Here is a 16,208-nt window from a genome sequence, read left to right as displayed (position 1 = left end):
GCCCGTTGTAGTGACGCCCCCGGCCCAGCAGAGGGCGCAGGGCGGCCGTGCGGCGCCGCCTCCTTCTGGCAAAGGGACACGTGGGGGGGAGGACCTGGGTTCCGCACAGGGTGACCAGATGTCCCGATTTTATAGGGACAGTCCTGATTTTTGGGTCTTTTTCTTATATAGGCTCCTATTGCCCCCCACTCTCTGTCCCGATTTTTCACATTTGCTGTCTTGTCACCCCAGTTCCGCAGTGCCCCCCCTCCCCCCCGGCTCGCGTCCGGCGGGCAGGCCTGGGAGGCCGCCATGTGTTGCCGGGGGCCCTGGCCTGGGAGGGTCAGTCTTGGGGAGCAGCACACGGGATCACCCTGGGGTGGGGGATAACTGCCACCTTGCCCGGCTGAGAGCAGCACAGGGTCTAGGAGCCAAGGCTTGTGCAGGGGGCAGGTGCTGACAGATCCCAGGAGCCTTTGCAACCAGTAATCACCCAGCATGCAGCGCAGCAGGGCCCCGTCACGGGCTCGTGGTCATCCCCCCAAGCAGCACAGGCCCAAGTGACATCTGGGTGTTTCCACATTCCGCCCCCCCTGCCCCCAGCTGGGAACCCCTCACGCCAGCTGTTTCTCAGGCCAGAGCGAGGTCCCGTCCTTTGGAAGCTACAATCCTGGGCAATCCAGTCCCACCTCCCACCCAGCCAGGCAAACTCCATTCAGAGGGCTGGCAATGTTACGAACTACGTCTGTAGCCTTCTTTCCTTTTATCAGGTGCATTGAGAGGGGTGCAGTACAAGTTCTGAGTCCTGGGCTCCAGTTCTGTTACTGAGGCACTGCTCCCTTCCACATCCCTCAATTTCTTCCTCTGGCCTGTGAAACCACTGATGGGGTGGGCGAGGGAAGAGGTTTAATGACACCTCGTTGAGGCTAAGGGGGCAATTGTTAGTTATATAACATGACCTAGGGCACATAAAAAAAAAAACTTTTAACCCCAAGCCTCAGTCCTGGACCCACCCCTGGCAGGGGAGAAGCTGTTTATGATGAGAGAACATTGCTGCTCTTTGCACCTCCTAGCTAGGGTTAAGGTTGGGGGCTTTCAAGGGTTTTAGGCCTAACTCAATAGCCACACACCATCTGAACACCTTGGCTTTGCTAACCTGCAGATTGCAAGTCACACAGCCAAACCTCGTTTGTCTATTTGTGATAATGGTCAAGGATGTTGCAGCCAGAGGTGCTTTAATTTACTTACCAAGCTACCAGTGAAGTCAGGTTTCCCCGCTAAGCAGGGGACACAGGAGTAACGGGGGAGAGAGATGCCTGTTTGGCTGCAGTCATGGCAGATCTGTGGCTCTTCCTAGGGCTTGTTCACTCTACTCAGTTTTGTTAACACCCAAAAGTCAACAAAACAGAAATCGCTAAAGGGTGTTCACGCTTGCTCCCTCTGTCAATAGATCATGTCCACACTGGACACCATCATGGACAGGGTGAGAAATGCACCCTGGGTATGGATCCCATAGTGCAGTGTTGTGGGAAGGAAAAGCAGAGCGCTGCCCATCTTGGGAGTCTCTCCCAGTTCTCCCACAGCCCCCTCAGCTGCCAAGAGCAGCATCACGAGTAGCTCTGTGAGCTTTCAGTGCTGAGGAATGGCAAAGCAGCACAGCAGTCCGCCTGCTGCTGTGTTCCTAGTGCAGGGCAGAACAGGAGCAGCCCAATGATTTGCTCTTTGTTCCCCAAAGGGAGCAGCACACAGATATTTCCTGGAGCTTTGATAGGGGAGGGGCGCCAGCCTGCAGGGCAGCAGAGATCAAAACACTGAGCAGAGCAATCAGAGCAGGCATTGTGGGATACTGGCGGAAGCCAGTTTTGTCAACAAAACAATCAGCAGCATCTACGCTGGCTCTTTGTCAACAATAACGGGAGGGGAAAAGACAAAAGTCTCTCATAGGGGTGGAAGTTTCTTGTCGCCAAAACTGGGTGTTTGGCGACAAAAGTCTCATTGTAGCTTGTATGCTTTCGCTGTTTTGTAACTAAAAGGCAGTTTTTGGTGACAAAACTTGCCAGTGTAGACAAGCCCCTAGCCCCACTGACCACCTCTCCCAACGGGAAGGGCCTGGATCAGCCTAAACTTGCTTGGCTCCTCCCAGTGGCACAGGGAGCTCTGGCAGCTGTTGAGAGGAATGGGGGCTGCCCACCCTAGGGGCAATAACGGCCAAGGCTGCTTGTTCTGTAACACGTCCGTGGAGCTCTAAAGGCCGCAAGCTGCAGAGGGGTATGCAAGGAGCAGAAAGGGACGGTGTTTGGTGGTAGGAGCTGGGTCCATGCAAGGCGAGTCACCTGGGACCCATGTACCTGCCTGGAGCTGCAACTTACCAAGGCCCAGGGTGAGTTATGTGCTGGTGCTGCAGAGTAGTCACTGGGCCACAGTCCAACCAAAGAGGCTTTTGCTCTAATGGACTGAGGAATTAGGAGCTATAGATATCACTGCTGTGTCACCTTCCAATCCCAGCTGCCTCCTAATCACTGGCAAAGGACACAGGAGCTAACGGGCTTTCAGTTCCATGACGCAAGCCCCTGAAATCCTGGCTCCTTGGGGCAGCTTACCACTTAAAGGTGAGGAGTGGAGAAGGGCATAAGAAAAAGGGACCTTGAACAGACACACATGCCACAAGAGGGGCAAGAGAGCCTGGGGCTGCACCAGCAACCAGGTAACACAGGAAAGCCAGGGAGAAGAGGCTTCTGGCACAGCCCTAGACGCTGCAACACCATTGAAGTTACTGGCACATGGCAATTGGGTTGAAACTCTAGGAGGCAGTGTGGGTTTGGCATTTCTTCCCACAGCACTAGGGCAAGGGAGAGAGAGATTTTGGTCACAGTTCCTCCTGCCTCCAAGCACCCAGCCCTGAGCAGAGTGGTGGAGGCAGGGCAGATGGTGGGCAGGGAAGGATTCACTGCTCTTGCTAAGCTTGATGCAGTGACCAGAAGCTGCAAGCAGGAAGTGCAGTTGGACGGATGAGGAGGAAGGTGTTGCCATTTCTCTGGTTTGCAAAATTGCTCCTTCCTCCCCTAAACTGAGCTTATCCCATTTCACCAAGGGGATAGGAAACTTAAAGGCAGGTTTGTGCCTATCATCCACCTACAATTCTCCCCAGCAGTAACCCAGCTCGGGGACAACACACTCCATGCAGCCAGGGGGTCTGTGACTCTACTTCCATGTGATTCCTTGAGGGAGTGGGCTATCTCAGCAATACCAGGGAGATCACAACTCACCGTCCTGTGTTTGATTGTGGGGACGGAGGGAAAGGGGTTCAGCCCATTATTGGAGCAGTGGGTGCTGGACCTATTCCTTGGGCTGGAAACTATCAGCATTTAGCTGGTTAGGTTGTAGCCCCAAGAAGACAGGTCTATCTGCTTACTGGTCTGCAGCTCCATGAAACAGAATGAAACTAACCTTCTGAAAAAACTTCAGCTAGTCACAAGCTCTGCAGCTTGGCCAGCAGGGGGCAGTCTGCGGGGCAACTTTCATGCTCTTGTGCCCTTCAGTGAAGCTACAGGCAGGCACTGCTCCCACCTCTCACCAAAGAGCAGAGCACCCGTGGAGGATGGACCTGAGGTGGAGACTGCTTAGTGCAGGGCCTGGCGTGTGCTAGAGGGGTGGGAGGCGCTGTCCATCGGCTGGAGAGACAGAGGAACAGGGTTCACAAAATACAGAGACTTTATTAAGGTTCTAAATCTATTCACAACAGCTAAAACCAGAAGGTTTCCCAGTGGCCCAGGACCGAAACCACAGCGGCAGCTGGTCCCGCTGAGCACTGACAGCCAGTCCAGCTCAGCCTGTGCCCTGCACGGGCTGCAGACACACAGACCTCAGAGTGAGCCAGGCTACCCTGGACACTTATACTTTGCAAACTGTCACTGCACTGCGCTGAGTCACTGCACTCCCGGAGGGCGGCCAGTAACACCAGACACAGGTGAGCACGGTCACCTACAGAGGCGTGATACGAACTGATGCATCGACCCATGTGCTGTCACTAGCGCCCTCAGCGAAAGTCAGCCAAGCCCCGGCCAGCCTTCTTCCCACAGCAGCAGGTCCTGAAGGAGCACATCTCAATGAGCCTCTCACCACCATGTCAGACCACCCTCAGTCTGTCATCTTTAATGTGAAGAACCTGCCAGCCACCCCCACCATGGTAAATGAGACAGAAGCCCCAACAGCCAGGTCGATGCCTTGTCCCACAGCCCCTTGCTGTTTATGAGGGGATTTAAAGTGACAGCCACTGGTTCCCTTCGGGGAGATGCAGGCATAGCTCATGGTACACATGCTGGCCATTGGGTGCAGCAGAAAGTCATACCATTATCTGCAGCACGGGCCTGGATGCCTATTTGTCCCCAATTACAAGGCACTTAGGCAGCCTCTCCCATTCCTGTTTATACGCCCACCGGGTCTGCCATTCTCACCTCCCCCCCCCCCCCCCCAAGTCCAAAAGCCCTTGGTTGCTAGGCTGGCTGGTCAGTTTGTATTGCAGGTTAGTCGTTTGATCAGCCAGCAGCTTTGCCGGCCTCTGCAAACAAGCCAAGGTCTGGCCTGGCCCTTCCCCAGTGACTTTCGCAAGTGATGAGACAGCAGCAGGAGATGCCCCCGCACAATCCCTGCCTAGCCTCCCTGGCAATCTCTGCTAGTGATGCGTTCTGCATGGAGAACCCAGACCTGGGATTCAAGCTGAGCTACGACCTCCAGCTTCTATGGCAGGTCTTGGTGCTGAAACAGCGTCCGCGAAGATCAGAATGGACACAGACAAGCTAGTGAAGTAGCAAGCAGTGTCTTCCGCAGCGGGGCTCCCACATGGCATTGCCTCTGCCGGAGCGGAGCATTGGTACTCACACCTAGAATGCTCGTTCCTACCAGTACGGACCATGGTTTTCCGAACACCTCCAGGTCTGCCAGTGAGAGAGGACCAGCGCTGCTGCCTTGGAGGGGCCCAGCTGCTCTCCAGCCACACTGGCCCCCCTTACTAGCTGGCAGAAGGTGCTGGGAGGGGACGAGGAACTTGTGTGGCATACCTTATAGTTGCTCCCACCATTGTTGTCCCAGTAAGTTTTCTGCCCACATTGGAAGGAAATGCAGAACTCGATGGCTCCACGGAGGCTGGGTGCTTTGGGCAGAGTGATGTCGAAGGAGAACGTGTCTGCATCAGCAGTGCCGTAGGTATTGTGCATGTATTGGCAGCAGACATCCCGGAAACTCCTCCAGGAGTCAAAGGTGATGCGGACGAGCACCTTCTTCTCGTAGCTGATGTTCCTGACCTTGACGGTCCCTGACAGGGAGCGCTCCTGGATCAGACAGTTCTCCAGGCAGATCAGGTTGGTGTGCAGACGGTTGCGGAAGGCCGTGTAGTCAGCAGAGGGCTGTGGGAAGTCCAGCGTGTACTTCTTTGTCTCCGGGCGAGGGTCTCGCAGCTTGGGCCTGAGGCAGGTCAGGTCGGACAGGGCTTGCTGCAGGTCGCACAGGTCCTCCTCAATCTTGGAGAAGAAGCGGACAGCTGTCAACGAAAGTCCCTTCATGTCAGCAAACACCACCTTCTTCTTCTTGCTCCGGCTGCCCTTGGCGCTGTCCCGCCGCTCTGGCTCTGCACTGGGCTTCTGGTTCAGGCAGGAGCGGAGGGGTTTGCGCCCCCGGCCACCCCGCAGCTCCTCATAGGAGTTCAGCAGCTTGCGGATGGGAGGAGAGTGGGTCAGGCAGAGCCGCATGGCAAAATCCACAGGCATGGCTGGGGGTGTGCTAAACACCTGGAACAGCCTGGAAAGAAGCACAGACATAGGGTTAGGGGTGTAGCCTGGGGATGGGAGAGCTGAGAACAGATATCTAGCAGGGCCAGAGGACATTGTGATCAGACTGAGAAGAGCTGAATGAATCCCTAGCAACAACCCCTCGCCCCCTCGAACCTTCCAGACCCACTCACTGCAAATCACCAGCAACCCCACTGCCAGAGACCTGCAACCAATGGCCCAGCGGCCAGTCAGCAACCCCCAAACTCCTCTGCACACTAACCACCCACCAGCCCCACACACCCCACCAGAGACCAGCAGTCACTTCGCCAGAGAAACCAACCAACCTCCACCTCCCAATTCACTGCCAGCACCCCCAGCCCACCTTCACCCCACCGACCAGTCCCCTGCTCCCCACTGACCCAGCCCCCAACTCCCACTGCTCCCCTTCGCCCCCTAGACCAACCCCATCCCCCTTCGTCTCACGGACCAGCTACCCGCACCCGCTCTCACTCACTCGCCGCAGCTCATGACTCCTCTCCTCGCCCCACTGCTACGCCTGGGACCCACGAGCCGCAGGTACACCCCCCCGTCGGCCAATCAGCGTGAGGGACACGCCCCCTCGGGACAGCGCGACCAATGAGATCTGAGAGTGACACTGCAGCCCCGCCCTCGGAGCCCGGCCCCGGGAGCTGGCGCGGGGCTTGCGCTGCGGTCTCAGGGGCCGGGGTCCCGGGGTGCCAGCGCGGCCTGTCAGGCCCGGGCCCCGCAGCGGGCCGGGGGTCCCGCTCCAGATCCCGCACCCGGGACACGTGCTGGGCCCGTGGCAGCTGGGATGAGGAAAGGGGCCGCCCGTCACTTCCCTTCGGGGAACGGGTTATTGCTCAACCCCCTTCCCGGACCTGAAATGCTGCTGCGCGCGCCAGTCGCGCCCCGCCTCCCCGCCGGCCGGGCTCAGGAGCCGGTCACTGCCCACTTGGAATTAGCTTTAGCCTGGGCTCGGCGGCTAATGGCTAATCCTTCCCTGCTAACCCAGCCACTGACACCCGCCCCGAGACACTGCTGCTAAATCCATCCGCCAGGCTTAACAGCCCCATAATGCGCTCTGTGACCAGCTAGACCCAGCAGCCGCCCTGGGTGCCAGGGATTGCTGAGCACTCCAGAGGACAAGGGTGCAGCACCTGAGTGCAGGGTCTGGTCTCTCTGCTAGGGAAGTTCATGATTTTTGCAGTGTATCACTGCAGGCCACAGAGGGCCCCATGAAGATCAGGACTCTGGTATTATCCAGGTGGATGCTAACATAACCTTCAGCACTGTAATAGTGGAGCACCTAGTGAGGTGGGAAATGTCCTCATGTTACAGAGGGGGAACCCAGACACAGAGGGATGAAAGGAGTTGCCCGAGGTCACAGAGTGTCAGAGCCAGGCACTCACCCCAGATCTCCCTTTTGCTTGGCAAACTTCACAAAGCATGCTGCTTTCCAGTCTCCAGCTGTGGATGGTGTTTGTGAACAAGGACAGGCTAGCAGATGGACAGAACTCCCAGTCTGTTCCTAGTTGAGATGCCATGCGGGGAGAGCAGAGGGAGAGGGGCCAGGCCAGCAAAGAGCCCATTCCAGAGAGGCCAGGGAAACAGGCAGATAATAGTTTCTGAATGTCTTGACTCCACTTCCAGTGGCTCTGATGGGCAAGATCTTAGTATTTAGATAATCCATGTCAGCAGGGCAGTTCTCACCTCATTGACCAGGGAGGAGAAACAAGTTCACAGCTTTGCAGGGCTGGGTTAACAGGGTCCCAGCCCATGAGTGGCTCTGAAAAAGCTAAAAAATTAGTTTCACAGCATCACAGTTTTCTTTTTAAACTACAACCCTCAGTAATGGCCATGGAAAGACCTAACTCAGAAACCAAAGGCAAGGTAGGGGCCACGGTTTCTCAAGGTCTCTCAGGCTAGTAGAGATGGATAAAAATGGCTCACTCTGAGCTCCCCTCCCTAGTTCTCCAGAGATTTAATCCCAGAGTCTATGGCCTGACCACTGCTGGAACTGTGTTTGTCCCAGGTTTCCTGCAGTTGCAGAGAAGCACACCTGTATCTTGAGCAGATGAAGAGTCCTAGAATGGGAGAACCTGTATTAGACTGTCCAGTAAAAATGATCAATATAGCATCTCTGGAAATAATATTCAGGCCCACCTTTCCTGGTCAGCCCTCACAGAAAACACCAGCACTTGAATCAGTTCACCCATTCCCTGCACTGCCTCCTAATCTTTCTCAAGCTGCCTAGCTACTTCTGTTAAGCATGACTGATTCGACCTGCTGACAGCACAGATCTTCATCAGCCACTGACACAACTCATCTATTGAGGTTTTTATGTGGTTATCCATCACCAGGGTATCCGAGAACCTTCCATTAAGCGTAAACGGAAATCCTGCTCTCTGCCTGGCAGCAGAAGCAAATTTAGAGCTAACGAGGGGTGAGGTGGGGATTTTATTATTAATATGTAAAGTGATACAGTGCTGTGGGTTTTAAGAGGGACCTTTGAACTAGAGGCCACAAACCTGAGGATCATGCAACAATCCTGCTTGATGTAGACAGACAGCAGATGCTGCAGACATCCTGCCCCCAGCCCTGGGGGATGCCCATTGTCTGGAGGAACAATAAGAGCAGGTGACATTTGCCTTTGGCTGGCATTTTACTGCAGGTCAAAGGGAGGAGCTGTCATTTCAGGGACATTATCACCAGTGGACTGCACCTTCCCAGAAGTTACTCACTTGTGTGGCCTCTGGAGAGGCACCAAAGATTACAAGTTCTGATTTGGGTCAAGGAGTCGGTAAATCTTTCAAACCGAGACTAGCCTGAGATACCAGGCAGCTAGAGATCCCTGTCCCTGTTATAGGGCAGCAGAGGTAGACGAGTCTGAGGAAAGGAAAAAAACCCTTTCTGGTTGTCATTGTGCCCCCAGGACAACACAGGGCTGAAAGGCCCCATGTTGCCCACCTTCAATCTCTCCTTTGCAATTACACCTACAAAAAAACCTGACAACGGGTAGGCAGCTGGTGTGCTGGACTGTTGCTGACATGCAAGGTCGGGAGGTAATATTTTTTACTAGCTCAGCTTCTGTTGGTGAGAGAGAGAGAAGCTTACACAGAGCTCTTCAGCTCCATGCAGCTCAAAGGCTTCTCTCTCTTACTAAGAGAGGTTGGTCCAATAAAAGATGTTACCTTCCCCACCTTGTCTCTCTAATGTCCTGGGACCGACATGGCTACAACTGCACTGCTCTTCGTGCTGAAGTATTGTGTCACTATTACCTTGTGCTCCTCTCTTATGTTGTATCCCCTTGTTTTTTGATGTATACACCAGACGCAAGCTCTTTGGGACTGTTACGAGTCTGTAGAGCACCCAGGACAGTGGGGCCTTGGTCCATGACTAAGACTCCCTAGGCGCTACACTACAATACAAAATAATAACCTGGCAGCCACTTCTCTACACTAGCACACTGCTCCAGGTGATTCTCTACACCAGCACACTGCTGCCAACTCAGGAGTTTAATCACTAGTCTTACACTACTTGGTGTTTCTTTAAAGCCCCAGCTGCTGGAGTCATGGGAGAATCTCAGCGGTGGTGGGGTGGCTGCGATGATGGGGAAATTTTCCTTGAAGCCTGATTCTCCAGTGCCAGCACCTAGGGCCATCATTTACGCCTGTGCAACATTTCACACCCATCTCAGTGGAAATGACAATGCAATGGGGCCAGAGCTGGAGCATCAGGCTGTAAGTTAGGGGCTTTGGCAGTGGATCTAGCAAGAAGGTGCCAACCTTCCTGCCCCTGTACCGGCATGTAGTCAGGGAAGAAAGTAGGGCTTCTTGGTGGAGTACAGAGCCTCAGAAGGCGCATACTCCTGGGGTCAGCAGCCAAGATGCCAGGTGAACACTGGTGGCTTTGCCAGCACAGTGACGTCAGGTACAAATTGCCAGCAACAGGTTACGGCACAGACCTGGCCAGTCAGCCTGCTGCTCTCAGAAAGAAGCAATATGGACACAGGTGCATGCACCTGACTTTTATACATGACTAAAAGCCACCAACAGCCAGCCTGGTGTGCAGGAGCTGGGATGGGCAGCACTGCCTTCAGTGCACCCAGTCCACATTACACTCCACAAGACCTCAAGGTGTGGGGAGCGCAAGGCCCTGTAGTGAGGGTGGGGAGGGTCTATGGGCAGGCGCTAGTCACGCTGCTCTCCATTGCCAGCTGCAGAGGGAGAGAGTCACTGGGACATCACAGCTGCAGAGAATGGGGCAGCAGCCAGGGAAGAGTTGCTCTGCTGAGTACCTGGAGCTCTGAGCCCTGCCAGCCGCAGCCTCTGCAAACACCTGGGCTTTACTGATTAGACGTTGCTGCCCAGGGGCTTGCAGAGTTCAGGGCTTTCCTGCAGCTGTGGGTAAACAAAGGAAAAAAGACAGATAAGGGGGGGGGGGTCAGGGCCAGTGGGCTAGGGAAGGAGCACATGCTATGTGCTCTCCAGTGATCACGCAGATCCCCACACAGAGAGAAAAAGCTTGACAGTGTCCTTGACTGATAACAGGGATCCAGCTACACCTCTCCATGTGCTAGCAGCATGCCCAAAGCTGCTGATACAGGGCAGCACCTGGCCTTTCCAAGCGCTGTGCCCTGGCACTGTCCAAACACTTGGGCTATTCCTTGCAGAGACTTGTTCTCCCTAACAGGCCGGTTCTCCGTCAGCCTGAGCAGGCTGCTGGCACTGCAGGATCAGGGTGCCGGCACAGCAGGATCAGGGTGCCCAGCTAGCTGTGGGGGATGTGGATCCCAAAGCACAGGAACTCAGGCCCAGTTTGGTGGTTGTACTTAAGCACTCTAACATTAGCAGCAATGCTTCCTCCTTCTGGGATCTTCTGATGCCAACCCCCACAAGGCCTCAGCAGCTGCTGGACGTGGCTGCTCTGATTCCTGCAGCTAAGGTTGGTATATGAGTGAGGAGTCAGACACCCCCTGAACAAGGAGCTGCAGCCCAAAGCCCCAAAGATGCAGCCCTGAGTCACAGCTCCTGGGAGTAGGACAGCTGTCTCCTTCTCAGAAGCCCAGAGGACTCTCTCTCTGACATTTTCCCCACACATCTCAGAGCACAAGCAAATAATTCAGGCCCACCTCTGAGCAAAAGCAACATGCCCAGGATACCCAGAGGATGATATGGAATGCAACACCACACACATAGGTGTAATGTGCCATGGGGGCTAGGGTGATGGGGAAGGAGGAGAACTGGCCTCCAGCACATCCTGCCCTGCCCACAGGAGCTTACATGCTGGTCAGAGCAACAGCACTCGGGACTTCTGGTCTGATTCAAGTGTGGAGCCCATCCCAGCCAAGAAGCCAGAGTTCACACCCTACCTAGAACTCCAGCGGTATGCAGCAGGGGTTGTAGCTGTCAGCAGCTGGGCTTCAGCAAGGGATGGCAGCAGAAAGACACTAGTGCAAGGTGAGACTCCGGGGGCAGGTTTCCCAAGCCATGCCTGTCATTCTGCTCCTGTGACTGGGAAGTGGCTCATGGGAGTAACTCCCTGGAGGTATGTGGCCTGTCTAAAAGCTGTGCTGTGTTCGCGCACTGGATAGAGTACAGTGCTTGCACGTCTGCACACGTAGCTCCCACTCCACACACATCTGTTACTTTTTGGCAGTGACTAAGCTTGGGTCAGCAAACTTGCTTTCTCCGAATCACCCTTTCATCACATCCCCGTGGCTGTCATTTCCTGCCCCTTGCTTTAATGACAGGCAGATCATCACCACTGGGCATTTCCCCTCCCTCTGCGGCCCACTTCCTCCGGGGAAGGGATGTGGCTCAAACTGAAGGCTGCGGAAATCAATGCGTTACCGGTGTCCCATCTCACCCTCCTCCTGCTCTGGATTACGAACTCATCACACAGACAAACCAGAGAGCTTGAGCCACCTTGCGTGGCAGGAGCAAGGTTTGAGAGCCCTAGCCCCCTGCATCACCGTACTGGGATGCTCATTTCCAGGCCCTGCTTTCTCCTTCAGTGCTCAGCTTAACATAAGAACAGCCATACTGGCTCAGATCAAAAGTCCATCTAGCCCGGTATCCTGTCTTCTGACAGTGGCCAGTGCCAAGTGCCCCAGAGGGAATGAAAAGAAGAGGGAATCATCCAGTGATCCATCCCATTACCCATTTCCAGCTTCTGGCACGCAGACGGTAGGGACACCATCCCTGCCCATCCTGGCTAATAGCCATTGATGGACCTATCCTCCATGAATTTATCTAGTTCTTTTTTGAACCTTGGCATAGTCTTGGCCTTCGCAACATCCTCTGGCAAAGAGTTCCACAGACTGTCTGTGCATTGTGTGACAAAATATTTCCTTTTGTTTTAAACCTGCTGCTTATTAATTTCATTGGGTGACCTCTAGTTTGTGTGTTATAAGTAACATTTCCTTATTTACTTTCTCCAAACCAGTCACGAGTTTATAGACCTCAGTCATATCCCATCTTAGTAATTTCTTTTCCAAGCTGAAAAGTCCCGGTCTTATTAATCTCACCTCATATGGCAGCTGTCCCATACTCCTATGCATTTTTGTTGCCCTTCTGAACCTTTTCCAATTCCAATACAACTTTTTTGAGATGAGGCGACATCTGCACGCAGTATTCAAGGTGTGGGTGTACCATAGATTTATATGGAGGCAATATATTTTCTATCCTATTGTCTATCCCTTTCTTAATGATTCCCAACATTCTCTTTGCTTTTTTGACTGTTGCTGCACACTGAGCGGATGTTACTGTGCTGTGGCCTGGGATTGGATGGGAAACAAAGGAGGCTCCCTGCTGGCCTCCAGTGCAAGGGCAGCAACAGCGCAATGACTAACTCCTCCCCTCTGAAAGCACCTGGCAAACATTCATTAATGGAAGAAACCATTAACACCTCCTCCCTGTCCAGTGGGGAAACTGTGGCACAGAACAGGGCAGTGACTTGCCCAAGACTGCACACACTAAGTAAATCAGAGGCAGAATAGGGCAAAGAGCTGCAGGGCCAGGTTTGTAAATGTTTTTACACACCTAAAGTTACAAACAGGCAGCTGGTGGGATTTCAGAACTACCTAAGTACACTAGGCACCTGCCTTGTTCATCTCAGTGGGACTTAGGCAGGGCCTGCAGGGGTCAGCAAATGTTTTGGCCCGAGGGCCACATCTGGGAATAGAAATCATATGGGGGGCCATGAATGCTCACAAAATTGGAGTTGAGGTGTGGGAAGGGGTGAGGGCTCTGGTTGGAGGTACGGACTCTGGGCTAGGGCCAGAAATGAGGAGTAAAGGGTGCAGAGAGGGGCTCTAGACTGGCACGGTGGTGTGGGGTGCAGGGGGGTGAGGGCTCCAGCTAGGGGTGCGGGCTCTGGGGTGGGGCTGGGAATAAGGAGTTTGGGGTATAGGAGCATCTTCTGGGCTGGGACTGAGGGGTTCAGAAGGGAATGAGGGCTGGGGCAGGAGTTGGGGAAGGGGTGCAGGCTCTGGGGTGGGGATGAGAGGTTTGGGGTGCAGGAGGGTGCTCTGGGTTGGGATCGAGGGGTTTGGAAGGCAGAAGGGGGGATCAAGGCTGGGGCTGGGGCATGGAAGGAGGCTCAGGGGTGCAGGCTCCAGCTGGTGCTTACCTCAAGCGACTCCCAGAAGCAGCGGCATGTCCCTTCTCTGGCTCCTACGCGCAGGCACCACCCCTGCAGCTCCCATTGACCCGGGAGCTGGTCAATGGGAGCTGTGTGGGTGGTGCTTGGGGGAGGGGCAGCATGCAGAGCGGAATGGCCTGGCTGTCCCTTTGCATAAGAGCCAGAGGGGGGCCATGCCATTGTTTCTAGGAGCCAACTGGAATGGCCCCGATCCTGATCCCTGGCTGGAGCATCAGAGGCGGGCCATGCCACTGCTTCTGGAGCCGCATGGAGTGGCTCCCCAACCCCGCTCCCTGGCTAGAGCACCAGAGCAAGCCCCAGAACCCATCCCCAATGGGAACTCGACGGACGGATCTGGCCTGAGGGCCATAGTTTGCCTACCCCGGCCTAGTTCTTTTGAAAAAATCCCAGTAGGTGCCTCTCTGCATCTTCAAATCTGGCCCCAGGTTCTGGCTCTTGGCACCCTGCTCCAACCACTCATTCACCACCCTCTGCCTGCAGCGCAGGGCAGTGCTGTCCTGTGGTTATCACGGAGCATTCATGGGGAAGGAGGGAGGGTGTTTCTATGACACAAAGATGGTGCCACAGGTGCTGCACTTCCAAAGGTAGAAAGGGCTGAGGGCAGCAAGCTCCGGGAGTGCCACTGGTGGAGAGATCCAGCTTCTCTCTCCTGCCTGGGACAGCAGGAGTGACTTCCCTCTGCTCTCTTCCCCCACCCTGCTCAGACTTTGCAGCTCTAAAGCAGCTGCCTGGACAACTACTTGATTAAACAGAATAAGGTGAAGGAGAAAGGGGTCCAGTGAAAACGTGCTACAGAGAGAAACTCCAGCAAGTCTCTCCCACAGTATCTGTTTCTCCAGTGGAAACAACAGTGATTTGTCCAGGAGCTGAAGAGCCCATTGGAGGATTCTCATAGTGGTTGTCTGTAGGGGCAAGGCATAGATCAGACCCCCACTGTGGGAACTGTAGCCATCAGCTTTTGGTGCCATTTCTTTAGGATCATCAGGAATAGTAACATACAAAAGCCAGTAGGAGAACACTTCAATCTCCCTGGACATTCTATAATGGATTTAAAAGTAGCCATACTTGAAAAAACCTTCAAAATCAGACTTTAAAGAGAAACTGCAGAACTAAAATTCATTTGCAAATGTAATGCCATTAATTTGGGCTTGAATAGGGACTGGGAGTGGCTGGCTGGCTCACTACAAAAGCAACTTTCATCAACTACATCCACCCTGATTGAATTGGCCCTGTCAACACTGGTTCTCCAAGTGTGCGGTAACTCCCTTCTCTTCACATGTCAGTATAATAATGACAGCATCTGTAACGTTCACTCCATGCATCTGAAGAAGTGGGGTTTTTACCCAGGAAAGCTTATGCCCAAATAAATCTGTTAGTCTTTAAGGTGCCATTGGACTCCTCACTTGTTCAGGATTAAACCCAGATTCCTCTTCACGTTTGTGTCTAATGAATCTTCTTGACATAAATGGATTCATTAGGGATGCACTAAACCACAGCACACGCAGAGCTGCTCACCCTGCATTGTACTGCACACATGCCATCCCTATGCCTCCTGCTGCACAGGGGAGCTGAGCTGCTCCCTCACCTCCCAGAGAGCACGTGCAGGGGAGGCCAGGCCCTTTGAGGACTGCAGGTCTGTGCCCTTGGATACACCCAACAAACCCATGGCCATGGCAGGGGGCAGAGAGCCCTGGAAGTTACTCAGGTGACTCCCACATACACAGAAGAGGCATGTGAAAACCAGCAAGGAAGGAGGAGCTTTTCTTCTCTATCCAACAGGGACAAAGGAATTAAATGCCTGACCCAATGATCCCTCCAGCCCAGTATCCCAACTCCAGCAATGGTCAGACAGAGGAAGACACAAAAATCCTGCCATGGGTTGGGGTGGCATAACATCTTTCTAGGAGAATTTCTTCCAAGCCCCGGCAGGTAGCTTGTGTGTCCTGAAGCATGTGGCTTTAGATTCCTTCCACATCACGTTTGCTGTTGCTATTCTTATTTTTCACCTTATTATAATCCCACTAAGCTCTAAGGGGAGGGCTGGAGAAAGGAGAACCAGGAAAGGGGATTTGGTCTCATTCCCTGGCAGGACTCTATTGCAAAGTTGTTCTGGGAAAGCCACTCCCTGTCCAGAGCACCAGTCACTGCAGGCAGAAAGCCCAGTTAACAGGAAGGCCACAGGGACTCCCCGGAGCCACTTAGAAATTCCTCCCAAAGCCCTCCTGACCTGCAGCCACCATCTGATCAGGCAAGGCCCTTTCTGTGCACATACAAAGGGCGGGGAGATAATGTATTTGCATTAGAGTTCATTGTCTGAACCCCTTGGAGCGGCCTTGGGTTTGGAGATTAGCTGTGCACCTCCCTCTCCTCTCCCTGAAGCAAATCAGTGCAGACAGAAGCTAAGAGAAGGTCCTTGACCTCCACACTGGGCACTACCAGAAGCAATGGCTCCAAAGCAAAGTCAGAGGATTTCAAGAGGTAAAATGCCAGCCACCAAATCCTCTGCACAACTGTATTTGCTCTGGCAGTGGCACCGCATAGGGAGACAAAGCCTGGGGCAGCTGTGCCACAATCACCACCTGAGCCAGGCTCTCAGACAACTGAAACCTGCAGATGTCACTGAGATTCTGGCACAAACACACACTGCACATCACTGCCATGGGGACCACACCTCCTGTCTGCATATCTAGCGTCTTCACTGCAGAGTCTGACCTGTAGAGAAGCCTGTAGCCACAGGAATTACTACACTGTAATTAAAAAACCGAGGAGTCCTTGTGG

The 16,208-nt window shown here is 54.0% G+C and overlaps 1 protein-coding gene across 1 annotated transcript; it reads right to left on the bottom strand.

Moving 5' to 3' along the window:
- Positions 1–3,672: 3,672 nt before the first annotated feature.
- On the bottom strand, positions 3,673–6,293 carry LOC116821402 (protein phosphatase 1 regulatory subunit 3C-B-like). The gene is made up of 2 exons (XM_032774565.2): positions 6,259–6,293; positions 3,673–5,772 (listed from the first exon to the last, which is right to left on the bottom strand). Exons 1-2 carry the CDS (start codon positions 6,270–6,272, stop codon positions 4,875–4,877), a joined length of 912 nt encoding a protein of 303 aa, XP_032630456.1. The 5' UTR covers positions 6,273–6,293; the 3' UTR covers positions 3,673–4,874.
- Between the last annotated feature and the right edge of the window lie 9,915 nt (positions 6,294–16,208).

The sequence above is a fragment of the Chelonoidis abingdonii genome, chromosome 2, assembly GCF_003597395.2.
Source record: "Chelonoidis abingdonii isolate Lonesome George chromosome 2, CheloAbing_2.0, whole genome shotgun sequence".
Lineage (NCBI taxonomy): Eukaryota > Metazoa > Chordata > Testudines > Testudinidae > Chelonoidis > Chelonoidis abingdonii.
This window is presented reverse-complemented; position numbering and strand designations above follow the sequence as displayed.